This window comes from Harpia harpyja, chromosome 7 (assembly GCF_026419915.1).
Source record: "Harpia harpyja isolate bHarHar1 chromosome 7, bHarHar1 primary haplotype, whole genome shotgun sequence".
In the NCBI taxonomy this organism is placed as follows: domain Eukaryota; kingdom Metazoa; phylum Chordata; class Aves; order Accipitriformes; family Accipitridae; genus Harpia; species Harpia harpyja.
Window position 1 is genome coordinate 13,317,510 of NC_068946.1, and position 14,197 is coordinate 13,331,706.

Sequence of the window (14,197 nt, forward strand, 5' to 3'; positions counted from 1 at the left end):
TTACCAAGTGCTGTGTTTTGCCAGGCAGGAGATGGGAATAAAATACCACTCTATGGTATTTTGCTTATACATGGTACACAGAGGAGGGCAAGGTATAGTGTGTACAGATATATGTGCACCCACAGGAAGGGCACGTATGCAGACTGACCCCCTGAGAAAAGAACTGATGCTTTTGTGAAAACAAGCACAAGAATTTTTCCTTCTATATCCTAAGAAACATAATCGTTAATGAGTTGATGGCTTCTTTTTAGGTTCAAAAGGAATACTATTGCTTTCTGAGGAACAAAATACTGATTAGATAAAACTGAAATAAACAGTCATGGTCACCTCCTCAGACAGAAATGCAAGTTAATGGAAAAAAGTCATTAGGTTAACAGATTTTACATGGAATTAAAAATGTTTCAAAGAAAGCAGGTATCAAATTTTGGCAATCTCAGTAAGCGTAAGCTGTTTGAGCAATTTTTAATTTTTTTTTTTTTTTAAGCACATGTTCTCCAAGTCTATAAATACAATTTCAAGCAACATGAATAGATCATCAGATCACAGATTAGTTTCTTTGTAGGGACAAAACTGCTATTTTATTAATGCTAATTCAAATCATGCAATTCCACTTTGGTAATGCCCCAGCACACTCCTCCCCTCTCCCAAGATCATCATTAGCAAACGCCAAGCTCCATTCTAAGTGCATTGTATTAGCGAGGCCATTCTACTCACATTAGTACCCCACATCAAAAAAGGGAGAAGGCATCAGCTTTTCAAGGAATAAGCCACATCAGTGAACTCCAAACAATGTGATTTTTGTTTAGTGTATTTTCCACATACTACAAACAATGCCAAACCAGAGGAAGAGTACTACAGATGGCTGGGGTGGGAGAAAGGGGGCGAATTTTAGGGCTCAGCACTTGCAGCAAATGCAACTCTTCAGGTTCTAATGAGCTACTGGCAAGAGCTGGACTGCAGCTACCAGGAGAATGTCAATCCTCAAATCCACTCTAACCAGCTAAGTTATATATTTGCTGCGAGCAGCAGCAAATTTAAGGATAGCGAGGTGGTCACCAAAAATATGTTAAATAAAAATAGTGCTTGAGGGAGATCTGAATGGACAGAAGGAATAAAGATACAGTAATGGGCAAGACCACCCAGTGCAGCTTTTTAACTCTAATGGGAATTTACCTAGATAATTCATTTTTATTCACCTGAGGGACTTGGTTTCCCTTCGGGGGAAAAGAAAAAGTCTAGAAACAAGAGACAGTGAATATGCAAGAGAACACATCTAAGAATATATATATATATATATGCATATAAATAAAATCTATTTAAGAACGTGGTAAGAGAATTATATTTTGAGTACACCACAAGACATAATCATGGCAGCTATGAATTTATCAGGTCTAAATGTTTGCTACTCAGGAGTTAAGTATGCACAGTTTAGTTTGGGGGGGGGGGGGGGGGGGAAGATGCCTTTTTCAATTTGCCACCTACAAATTTTACTTCAGCATTAGACTTCCAAAGTCAGTGGAAAACTCTACAGATCCTTCTTGCTTGTTTTTGGTTTCATCTTTCCTCCCATTACTAGCCTTCCTTACCATTCTGCTCTCCCCTTCTTTTTTCTGATCTACCTATCCATTCAATTACATTTCTCTACTTTCCCTTAGACTTCATTCAGTTCTTGCTGTATTTTTTTTAGCTCACCATTTTACATCACCTCAAATATTTTTGGTTTTTTCCCCCTTTAAGTTAATTTAATCATTCTGATAGCCCACTGTGTATCATTAGAAGCTCAGAGCAAGCTTACAACCCACTCCATCCCCTCAAAAGAAAAATAAAGCTGGCAAACACGAAGATAATGTCACAATGCACTTTAAGCCTAACGGCAGCAAAACATTTTTTCCTTTAAATATTGATCAGTGAATTGAATATTCTTAGTTTTAGTTGTTTTCTGATGCATCACAGAAGTCATAACTATTTTTTGCCAAGATATTCATAATCCCAGTAATTTGTTGGGCCTATTTATGAAGTACTATTCCTCTTTGTTAAAATAAAATCAAACCTATCAATTCATTCACTCAGTGTCACAGCAACACAAACCAGAAAAAACCCACACATCATTACAAACCTGAACCTTCTTTTTGTGCTACATTAGCAATAGGTGTTCCTAGAAATCAAAACATGCAGACATGTACAAGACAAGAATAGGACATTGTGATCCATTCCATCTTCTAAATCACTAAAAATTCATATGTAATACAGAGATAGTGCCTACCTTTTATTTGGCAGAAATGCATTTCATCTTTATTATGACACAAAGCTCCTGATGACATACGTTGATCCATGTCTATAATTGGACTAGAGCTACTATAGAAATGGTTTTACATTATAACCATGCAAGTTTGTTGCAACATTCTTGGCTAGTCACTTACACGTTTTCTAAGACAATCAATATTCTCTTTTTGCAGTTTTCCCCATAGAGAGATGGAATAATTAATGCCTCAAGCCCCCCTTTTAGTTCCTGCCAGTGGATTCAAAGCAGGATTCAGTCCAGCAGGACTCACTGGCACAGACTTACAGACTCTGTCATACATTTCCATGACATACAGATGTACTTGTGTTCAACAATATCATGGAATGATTTTGTGTTTCCTGTGGGACATATTACTCAATGCCATAATCACTGTTGTAAAGCAAGCACAACATGCATATAGTTCCAGTTACAGCCCCTGAATCTGTTTATGTTCTGCTGTCTTTCCCCTGAGGAAGAGAGGTCTTCCCCCACCACCTCCTCTGCCTACTGGGGCAAACGCACATAAGATCTGTAAGCCAGGGCAATCTGCACAAGACCACTATTCAATTTTCTCTTAAGGTAATAGTAAGATATTATTAAGATGCCATATGAGAGGTCAGAGAAGGACACAACTTTTAACACTAACATAAGTACTGTACTTTTTAATAAGGCCTGTAGCATTAGGACAAGGCGTAATGGTTTTAAACTAAAGAGAGTAGATTCAGGCTAGATACAAGGAAGAAATTTTTTATGATGAGCATAGTGAAACACCGCAGCAGGTTGCCCAGAGAGGTGGTAGATGCCCCATCCCTGGAAACATTCAAGGTCAGGTTGGATGGGGCTCTGAGCAACCTGATCTAGTTGCTGGTGAAAGGGCTGGAAGGAATGTCCTACGAGGAGCAGCTAAGGACTCTGGGTTTGTCTATTTTGGAGAAAAGGAGGCTGAGGGGCAACGTCATTGCTCTCTACATCTTCCTGAGGAGGGGATGTGGAGAGGGAGGTGCTGGTTTATTCTGCCTGGTATCCGGTGAGAGGACTCATGGGAATGGTTCAAAGCTGTGCCAGGGGAGGTTTAGACTGGACAGCAAGAAGTATTTCTTTACCGAGAAGGTGGTCAGACCCTGGAACCCTTTACCTAGAGAGGTGGTTGATGCCCCAAGACTGTCAGTGTTTAAGAAGCATTTGGACAATACCCTTAATAACATGCTTTCACTTCAGGGCTGACCAAAAGTTGTCAGGCTAGTTGTTGGACTAGATGATTGTTGTAGGTCCCTTCCAACTGAAAATATTCTATTCTAGTTGAAGATGTCCTGCTCATTGCAGGAGGGTTGGACTAGATGACCTTTAAAGCTTCCTTCCAACCCAAACCATTCTATGACTTCATGTACAACATGAGATTTTGATTGCACTATATTTGAAAGGTTGAGTGCAGAGTCAAAAGGAAGAACATGGAAGGGTGGTGAGCAAGAGCAGGACAATGGTAGAGTCAAGAGTCAGAAGAGAGGTGAAGAGAAGAAGAGAAGAGGAGAAGGTGAGGTGGGGGAGAGGCGAGAAGCAGACAAAAGTTGCAGAGGAATGATACAGTAGGGCTGAAAGTCAGTCAGAAGTCTATAACAGAGGCTCCTGAGAAGTGGACAGATAATTGCAACATATAGACTGTGTCCAGTCAAACACACCCCTCCTATAGAATTTGGGTCCGTACCCTGAAACCTAGAGTCTTTACATTCCTCTACTACTGACAATGGAGAAATTCACTAGAAAACAGTTTCTTGCTGTCTTTATTTCTGACCTAAGCATGCACTATGTAACAACTATCTGTTATGCAGTCTGCTCAGGCAGTAAAGATCTATGCAACATAGCTGAAGGTGGCATTGTGGTGACATAGCTGAGGGTAGCATAATGTTGGCATTAGCAGAAGTAGAAAGGCAGTGATCCCAAATGATAAAATTTCTACTGGAAGATGATACAGAGAAATTCACTTATAGAAGTGCTAGAATGACATTAAGGCTGCAAATTCAAGAAGTCAAAACTACATAATGCTATTTAAATGATTCACAGATTCATCATTAAGAACCAGTATAACCTAGTCTTGAGATCCTGCATAGTGCAAGTCACATAACATCTCTGAATTTTCTTCTGTGAACCAAAAAAATGTCTTACATGTAAGCCAGCTATATTACATGTAGATTCTTCAGGGTCTTTATTAAATCACTGCTGTCACTGCTAAAATGTGCGCTCCTTCATTTGCAGTGTGAGTTATCACAGCATCAACTTCCACTCATTGAGTGTTACTAGACTCCATCCAGTATGTTAGAGAGTTCCCCCCATCCTACTCCACTTCCCTACACAAGCTCCCTTCAGTTAGCTTACATCATATCACATACTCTGTGGGGCTGAGGGAGTGATGGAGTGGGGGAAGGAGTTATATAGATTGCTTATTTGCACCTACTTATCTGAGTTTGATTTGGTATTTCAGTGGCTGGCTGTGGCTTGCAGTGAGTCACCCTTTATACAAAAATTTAAGATACTTGCCTCACCTTATCCGCTCCAACAACACTACCTCATTCAGCTTTTTCAACCCATATACTTTCATTTAAAAACCTAAATAGGCTTTGAGCTTGACCATTAAAATCTCTCCACAGTCACCTTTATTGGTCATGTGTGTGTGTCTTGATAGGACAAGGCTGGGGAGCAGGCGAAAAGCTTACATATGAAACTAAGTACACATCACCACCACAATTTTTTCATAATTCAAATAACCTTCCAGGAGTATTTTATTTCTTCCGTCATTATTAAGCTACCTCCTTAGTCCTGGAAGCTGTCAAAAGCCTTGAAGCTCAAACTCTTCTCTTTGACTGCAGTGTCAAATAACCAGCATTTCAGTTACTAACTAGGTGCTAATTATCTGTTGCAACTAACTACCTGTAGTTAATACATGCCTCTTTCTCAGACACTTTCCATTTCTAACTAAACATAAGACTGCAGTAGTACTCTTCACTAACAGTACTATTGTCTTATAAGCAAAGAACCAGCTGCTTTATTTTATTTTCTGCTTTTACAGGAAGACCCTGGTAACCTCTGTACCAGACTGAGCTGCTCACTAGGTCATCAAACCAAAGACTGATACAGTATAGAAACACACTGCAGTGTGCCCTGACAGGACACAGTTTTGTTTTCCCCTAACAGTGTCATACTCACTCCTCACCAAGAATTGCTTGCTCCTGGGTTAGCTCCTGGAAGCGTTCACGCATATTCTCCAGCTCCACAACAAGGCGACGTTCAGACTCTTCTTTCAGATTCAAGGCCTCTTCCAATGCAGCTTTTTCTGCAACGTAGCCTTCGATAATGCCTAAAATACCAAGTTAGATTGAAAATAAAGCAATAGACAAACTCATCTATTGGAAAAAAGCATCTTGAAAACATGAGTAAACAATTTTTTGCAAACAATGGAAGACGACATAGAAAGAAAGAAGTGCTAGATGACTTAAATTTACACTGTAGCTAGGCTTTGTGAAGTATCTTAAGGAATAAAATGTACTAGTTAATGTATTCTAACAGGTTTTATGAAGCTGCCATGTCACAAAGTGTCCCCAAGCATGTAGAATGTATATGGGGATCACTAAGCCTTGATGGCCTGGGATCACCTCACAACATAGGACAGCCTGACACAATCTCTGCTGGGGGATGAGGTTCGAAGAAACAGAATCTCCAGAAAATAAGATCAAATTCAGAGCCCAAGAAATCCAGGAATGATTCACAGAAAGGAAGGAAACAGGATTTTGGAAAGACTAAATAAGCCTAAAGGGGTATGACTGAGAAGAGGAATGGAAAGCAGATGCCATGATTAGGGAGAGAAGCTCAACTTGAAGGACATGGAAACCCTCAAAGATTCTCCTACATAAAGGCGAGGACCTCAAGTCGTAATCTTCACAAGGGGGAATCAAACTGACAATATGCAGTCTGTGATAGCATTGAGATCAACAGCCTCAGCCTTTTTGTCTCTTCTTACAGAATCTCTTTATGCCTGCGCTACCATCAAACATTGCTCTGGTTCATGCTGAAGCCTTCCAAGGTCAGACAGGTGGACTGATTTACACTGAGAGTATATCTTCTTTTCAATAATCCAAGCTCCCATGTTTAGACATGCAGGAATGCAAACCGCTGTTTTAAAAATTATGGTATTTTTCACACCCAGTCAATGGTATAAGTATAGGACTAAGCACTATCATGCTTGCCCCAGGGAAACACATGAAGAGAACTAAGTAGTAGATTTGCAAGAGAAGACTCATGCTTCAAGTAATTCAGCAATCTGAAATGCAGAAAATGGATTACAAACAGGCAAATCAACAACAAAAGACACAAAAAGCATATCATAAATATTTGGAAGAATGAGCTATGAGTAAATGACACCAAAATCTCTATATTGGCTTCATTTTCTTACCCTCTGCTTTATGAAGTTCTAGTGCCAGCTGATTCTTGGCCTCACTTTCCTCACTGAGGCACTCCATTAGTTCCTGGTGCTGACTAACCACTTGGGCAGTTTCCTGATTTCGGCGGCTGAATTCTTCTTCAAATTGCGCATGGTTTTCATGCATTTTCTCCAGCTAAAAGCAAACAATTTCCCCTAGCATCAGATCTTAGATGCACATGATATAATAATACTACAGACATTTAAACAAAAGCCTTCTTAATATTTTATAACATTTATGCATTAAGGCCCAGGATTTGAAGTTTCATTTTAGTACTAGGTTGACTTTATCCAAAACCCCCGGACACTTTGGTGATTCCCTGTACTCACGTACCTGTATTTTTGCCACAAATCTTCCTTAGGCACGTAAGTTTCTTTACTGTGCATAAAGAGAGATACCTCCCTGTTGGTTAAACTGCTCAGCTTGACAATTCCTGAGCCACTTGAAATTCAAAGCATCCTTACACTTAAATTCTTCAAGAGATTCAGGCATGTCTAATAGACAGTGAAGTCAATACATTATCAGATTTCCAAGGTATGGCACCAGTTCTCTGAGACTATGTATCTTGCATTCCTATGTGCAATGTCTCAAGTTCAAAGGAAAGGAATAGAGCAGCCCCATTCCCATTTAGTTTACCTTATCCTGGTGGATAGAACATTTCACAGACCTAAGCAAAGTATGCTTGAATGCAGCTGATGAAGGTGACCTAGAATCTAGATCTGCCACGGCTTGGGCAAGTGCTTTAGCCACAAATTAGCCACAAGCTAGTGGAATGAGCATCAGTACCCCAAAATACAAATTTAAGCACCTCATTCCAGGAGGGATTTTTTTAAGATGATGAATACACATTTCACACAGACACTTATCTCTGGGTTGCACAAAACACCTGATGAGAAGAAGAATTTCAGAAATATTCCTTCCCTTCACATTTGCTCTTAAATTAGGGGTGTCCTTACTCAACAAACTAATTACTGTAGCACTAAATTCAATCCTCTAAATGTATACAGTACTCAGGCATCTACCTTAGATTTACAGCTTCTCTTCCCAAACCTGAATGCCTAGACACTGCAAAACTCAGTATGGACGTACTCAAATTCTTATGATATTGAGTCCAGCTCCTTTTATCACAATTAAACAGTATGTAATTACAAGGATGTTTCCTTGCTGCTATCTACATATTCCCAAAACATTTTAACATGGGACTGAGTTTTCCTGAACCTGCTTATCAATGTTGAAGAACCATTGATGTGAAGTGCCATAAAACTCCCTCAAAAACACTTAACTTTTGGTCTCCTGAAGTTACCAAATGCATCTAAAATCCTAGTTTAAATCTACTTAAGGCAAGCTTTCCTACAGGATCTGCTAGGAAAAAGAAAAAAAGTTGTTCAAGTCTCATAAGAAACGATCAAATAAGGGCAAAACCTTCAATGTAAGCAGCAGGGGATGCACATGCCTCCCTATACTGGTAACTTGTCATGTATTCAGACAAAATCTGATTCTTTTTAATAGCCAATCCTACAGGGTACTAAATACACAAGCCTTAAAACAGATTTCACATTTTCAGTATAATTATATATCTACACAAAGTTTTACTTGTTTAGTTGATTCTGTAACCAGTTCCAGAAGTCTCTCCACTGCAGTGTGCAAACGATGACAAATTTTCAGTATCATTTCTTCATTTTCACATGTCAATTCTGGCTTTGCAAAAACACTTTCACATAAGTATTGGCTCAACTCAGACCCCTCGTCAGTCACTGGAGACAGCTGGTTGTGTTCTGCAAGAGTTTCATCAAGCAGCTCATCCACTGAAAACAAGCAAGCTATTTAAAAACACGGAAAAAATGACACAGAACTGGCCACTCAGATAACAACTGACATCAGACACTGACATTGGTTCATCCTGAAGATGTATTACAAGGTGAAAACTTGTACACATCAATAACTCAGTGTTGAAAAATCAAGACAGTCTTTCACAATGTTTCAAAATACTGTGCTACACATCAGGGCCTGAAACTCTGCATTCACCAAGTTCATCTTTCTTGCCCTATAACCCATTCAGCCTTTTCCAGCAACATTTTAGTAGCTGCACTATCTTAAGTGTGTAGCAACTTTGAAAGAGACGCAGAAAACACTGCAAGAAGAGATAGCCCCTGTCTGAGTCTCATCCATATGAAAGGAAATGAAAAGGCCTTTTTCAAGAATGTGAATTGACTACATCCAGTTATGCAGATTTATACTCACCTTTTTCTAGGTGATGCTTTTCTTTGGCTTTGAAACACTGCATGAATCCCTTTTCGTCCATAATACTGTGACCTTCTCTAGAATCTCCAGAAGCCAGACTGTCATCAAGGCAAAGACCAATCTTGCTACAGATAAGGTCCTCAACAGCTATTGTGGCCTTCACCAACTCCATAAGCAATTTCAAAACATGCTGATAAGATTCCTGCAGTTTTTTCCTAGAACAGCATATCGAACACTTCAAAAATTGCAAGCACTTGATTTAAAGGACACTTTGAACCTACTGAAAAACTGACAGTCTACAATGGATATCTTGCCATAGTTTGACAGTTATCAGTGAAGATGATTCAGACGACTCACAAAAAACCAAGGCCATTTTCACAGAGCAGGCTCAGCAAAAACCCTTTGTCTTCTCCACAGGTAGACGGAGAGCTCATACTGCAGTCACAAGCACCTCAGGCTTCCACATCTGTGGAAGCACCGGTAGGGAGAACATATCTACTACTATAATATCTGTGACATCAAAATAACTAGGGGTGTTCTGGCAGAGTAGACAACAAAAATTTTACTTATGAAAACATTTTAGTTTTGAGAAAAACAGTAAGCCAGTTTCTTAAAGGTGAGAGAGGGAATTCTTCTAGAAGCTTATTCAGCATGACAGCTTCTCTCTAACCCACACAGTCCAATGACGCATCAAACCAATCTACATTGCACTGAAAGGTTTCTGCGACCAAGATGTCTTCTCCATTTCCTAGCTTTTTCCGAGATTATAGAGAGTGGAAACCCCAAAACACCAAAGACTCCATCAGGCCACAAGAAAAAAAATGAAGAAAAAAAAATCTTGCTCTCCATATCAAGACAGGTTGGTAATTGAAAAAAAAAAAAAAACAAACAAACAAACCTCAAAAAACCTTGCAAATAAAAGCAATATATCGTCATCCTACACTATTAATTTGACCTGACTTAATTTGCCTAGTTATTGATTTCTTTATGAAAAGTGAGACAACAAACAAACAAAAAAAACAACCAATAAGCATTAAGTAACCCAAGATGTACAAACCTTTCATCCTTGGACTGCTCAATATCAGATCTCAACATGGCTACCAAATTCCCTCCTTCTTGGTTTTCTCTGTCCCGCCGCTGAAGGAGTGTCTCCAGTTCAGAGTTGGTCTCCTCTATTTCACGGTTTAAAGACTCCACTTTCTTTTCCAGCTGTGGAAAATACAGTAAAAATGCAACAAAGTCAATCCTGTTGCCTAAACAAGACAAACTTCACCCAATCATCGTCTGCTGTTATGCAAATTTGCTTCTACAAGTACTAGAAATGAAGGACAGCAGAAAGGCTAAAAATGAATGGTTATTTTTTTAGTTCTCCTTTTCTGATGTTGATTTTGCTTCAGGGAGTTGCCTCACTTGCATTCAGACTCAGTGCATACAAGCAATGCACAAAGCTTGTAAAAACTTTGCATCATACTTTAGTTTGCTTTCATTGTTATGCCTCAAAGACACAAAGCAATGTCCTAGCATAAATTTTGACACTGTAGCACACAAACCTGAACAGCAACCTCATCCAGTATCATCAGTGCCAGCTAACTTTGTTCTTTGCTTTATAAGCTCTGCCTGAAAAAAAGTTTCTAGAAAAATGTTCTCTCATATTTATATGTTCAGATGACACCTCCATCCCATTAAAACACACACATATACATACATATACATATATATACACATACATATATATACATATACATACATACATATATATACATATGTATATATAAAAATATAAATAAATACGTATATGTATGTATATACCTACCCCTGACCCCTGGATTTTGCTGCCAAACAAATCACTACTATTTTGTTAGAAACTTTGTCTCATAAGTAAGCCAACAAATCAGTCTGTCTATTTCAGAGGAAACTGCAAGGAAAGAAAAGGATTCTACTCCCATGCCAACTTTCTCACCCCTCATCAAATCCTGTATGAAAAGCAGGAAACAATAATGCATTTCTTCCAGTGGGGGAAATTCTTAGTATTACTCCCAGTTTTCCCACTAAACATAAAGGCCTAACAGAACAGTCTAATATACCAAATTTACATTTTGGTCAGAACTTCCTGAATTGTGAGAGAAGACATGAATGTTTTATTTCATTTTATCTTCTATTTTGAAAACTCAAACTGTTCCTCTCCTCTTTCTGGGTAACCTAGATTCGATTTAGATATTTGCTTTAGAGAAAGCATAGAATTTTGTTTTGTTTGGCAAACGAATATTATCTTTGCCAATTCCAGATTCAAACTTACCATTTGCCTGTCTTACTTCCTCCAAGCTATAGGTCAGTTGGTCTAACAAAAGCTACTAGAGCACTATTTTCTTGACAAAAAAATGTGATAGATACAGATGGCATCAATACACAGTCAACAAAAAGGCAAACACCCAACCTTCACTTATAAAGCAGTGTTAATCTCCCTGAGAAATGGTTGAGGACTAGTTTTCAAGCTGATAACCAGTTTCAATTTCCATGTTAGTAGCACTCCAGCTAAGACAGAGACCATCATACAATACACCTTGAAAACTACCAATCACAAGAATTATGCACAGTCCCTCTACATACATCTTGAGAAAGGTGAGAGGACTGTGCTAAAATACAACCACAAAAGTACATTTAAAAATCTAGGTTTAAAATATTTTCCACGCACCTGGATAATTATTGCTGCTTTTTCCTGCAGCTGGGCTGATAACATCTCCTGCTCCTTTTGGTGAGCAGCCTGTGCCTTCTCCCTCTCCTGAATCAACATCTGCTCCTTGTCATGTAGCGATGCCTTTTTTTCAGCTTCAAATTCGTCCTGCGTAAGTCACATATACTTCAATTTATCAAGGGGGGGGGAACCCAAGCCCAAAAAAACCCCACAACTAAAACCCTCCTGCCCCCCCCCCCTTTTTTTTTTTCTTTAAATGTGCACACCTTACCTCTCAGATTAACTAGCAGTAACTTACACAGTTAACACGCCCAATCAACAAAATCTTGCCAAAATTATGATTTAAAGATAGTTAGGCAGGTAAATGAACTATCTGAATGTGCTCACTGAGACCTGGATCATTTCAGACTGCTGAGATAGTGATGAGGAACAGAAAACAGATGGGCAAGTCAGGACAAAGATGGACAAGTCGGGACAGAGATGGACAGAAGCCACTTTCAGCAACTGCAAGTAGTACAACATGCATAGTACTGAGTTCCACATAGGAGGAGTGATTTACCAGAACAAACTAAAAATCTACAAGGTAGATTTACATGGCTAAATGATCTAGAAGCTATTAAATTGAATCTCAGTTACCTCAGAGTGCTCTAAAGCACTCTAAAGGAAGGGATTATTAGACATCCCCCACTCCTGCATCAGCAAATAAGGGAGGTGAAACAAGATCCTTGGATCCTTTCCCAAAGAGGCTAAAAGGAACCCTGATTAGTAATTGTTTCTGCAACACCGGAATTGGGAAATGAGCTTTCCTGATCACAGTATAAAAACAAACTCCTGCAATTTGATCTATGAACACCAATACACTCCAAGGTGATAGCTGCCTCTTTTTTTATTGGTAAGTCAAGAAAACAGTTTTTTCCCCAAGGCATGAAATAAGACTTCAGAGCAGCACATCGGTAGTCACCTGAGCTGTCCTGGATCCTTTGTGGAAGACTCAGCCAGTCCTTGCACTGAGTAGACTCAAACAGCAGAGCGCTTAGCAGTTAACAAGATACAAATGAACAGACACAAAGCAATATAAGGACTTTACTCGACCAGTACAGTAAACTTGTGGATAAAGTCTCTGAAACAGCCTGCCTATTCTCCTCAGAAGCAGTGCATCCACTAAAAGAGTATGTCAGACTGTAGAAAGGAACTCTGAATACCTAAAATCTGCTACAGGAGGCAGGGGGGAAGAAAGCAAGGAAACTGGCTGGCACGAAGGCAACCCCATGAATGAGCATGGGGGAAGTAGGCAGGGGAAGGCTCATTGTAAAAACCTGTATCGGACCATGACGCAGCTCAGCCTGACATTGCAAAGAGATCCAGCCAGTCTCTTCTGGGACAAAACATGGATCATCAAGTTAATGAGGAAAAAAAATCCCAAAAGACACAGCTGTACTAGCAGTAGAATTACCCCTGGCAAAATTTCAACAAAAAGAGAGGTTTCTGGTGTCCCAAATGATAACTAAAGCACCTTGGCAGCGCAAGAGAGAGAAAAGCAGGAATCACTTCTGGGGTATATGCATAACAGTCAGTCCAGTCCCAGCTTCTGTGGACTGAAGGCTGGGGTTCAGCTGAGGACAGCAATGCCAAATATACCCCCAGCAGCTTTTCAGGATACGCTTGTGTCCTCTGTTTCAAAAGACAGCTGCACCAGACAGAGAGAGGTCAAAGAATGACCAGGACTCCACAGAGGGCCAGAGGCAGGAAACAGGAGAAATTTTCTGCATGTCTGCAGCATCCAGTTCTAGAGGATTGTGGAATGGTTAGGAAGAGTCCCACCTGAGGTTGGAGCACTGACAGGAACAGTAAGGATCTGGCGAAATCTCCCAAGGAAAAGCAAACAAGGGGAAGGTATTTCATCTAATCTTTGTGCTCAACACATGCTCAGTACAGTGATAACACTGAGATGAAAGTAAGCACTATTCTCAGTGTGTTGGCGTGTTTCCCTCTCTCTTCTGACACAGGATGTGTCTTCTCCATTCATTTAATAGCTCGACATGCAATTGTCACCTAACCAATGAATGGATTTTGCACAAGGCTCAGAAGATGACAGGCAATTACTACATCATACACAAGGGCAAACAAAGATAATTTTCAGGGATAAGCATCTTGAAGATGCTTATCAAGATGCAAGTTTGGAACTCAAACGATGAACCCAAGAAAGCAGAAATTAAGAACAACTGAAAAAAAAAAAATCTCATGCACAAAGTGCTCACTGTCATCACACTCTTAGTAAAAGCTTAGGTAACACTAGACGTGTTTTTGCCACATATACACAAGCACAGTAGATAAGGGATGATAGACCAAGGGCATAGTCTCTACAGATACCAAGAAGAAAAAGTTTCAAATGACAAACTGAACATAAACATATGCAAGGAATGTTGCTTAGAGCAAATACTTTCCACTGATTTTTTTGTTTTGTTTTATTTGAAGGACACTACTTCACATCCAATTCAGGATTTTAAGACAATG

At 39.5% G+C, this 14,197-nt stretch overlaps 1 protein-coding gene across 5 annotated transcripts in view; it reads right to left on the reverse strand.

The window, feature by feature from the left end:
• The window catches only part of PCNT (pericentrin), a 101,946-nt gene that overhangs the window by 50,177 nt on the left and 37,572 nt on the right, over positions 1-14,197 (reverse strand). For 3 of the 5 annotated variants that reach the window (XM_052793685.1, XM_052793684.1, XM_052793687.1), the window contains 7 exons: positions 11,684-11,830; positions 10,049-10,200; positions 8,992-9,206; positions 8,344-8,570; positions 6,723-6,885; positions 5,487-5,630; positions 2,117-2,155 (listed from right to left, as the gene is read on the reverse strand). In XM_052793685.1, the coding sequence (XP_052649645.1) occupies positions 2,117-2,155; positions 5,487-5,630; positions 6,723-6,885; positions 8,344-8,570; positions 8,992-9,206; positions 10,049-10,200; positions 11,684-11,830 (1,087 nt within the window). The remainder of the gene's footprint in view (positions 1-2,116; positions 2,156-5,486; positions 5,631-6,722; positions 6,886-8,343; positions 8,571-8,991; positions 9,207-10,048; positions 10,201-11,683; positions 11,831-14,197) is intronic. The other 2 variants (XM_052793686.1, XM_052793688.1) reach the window with 2 other exon arrangements.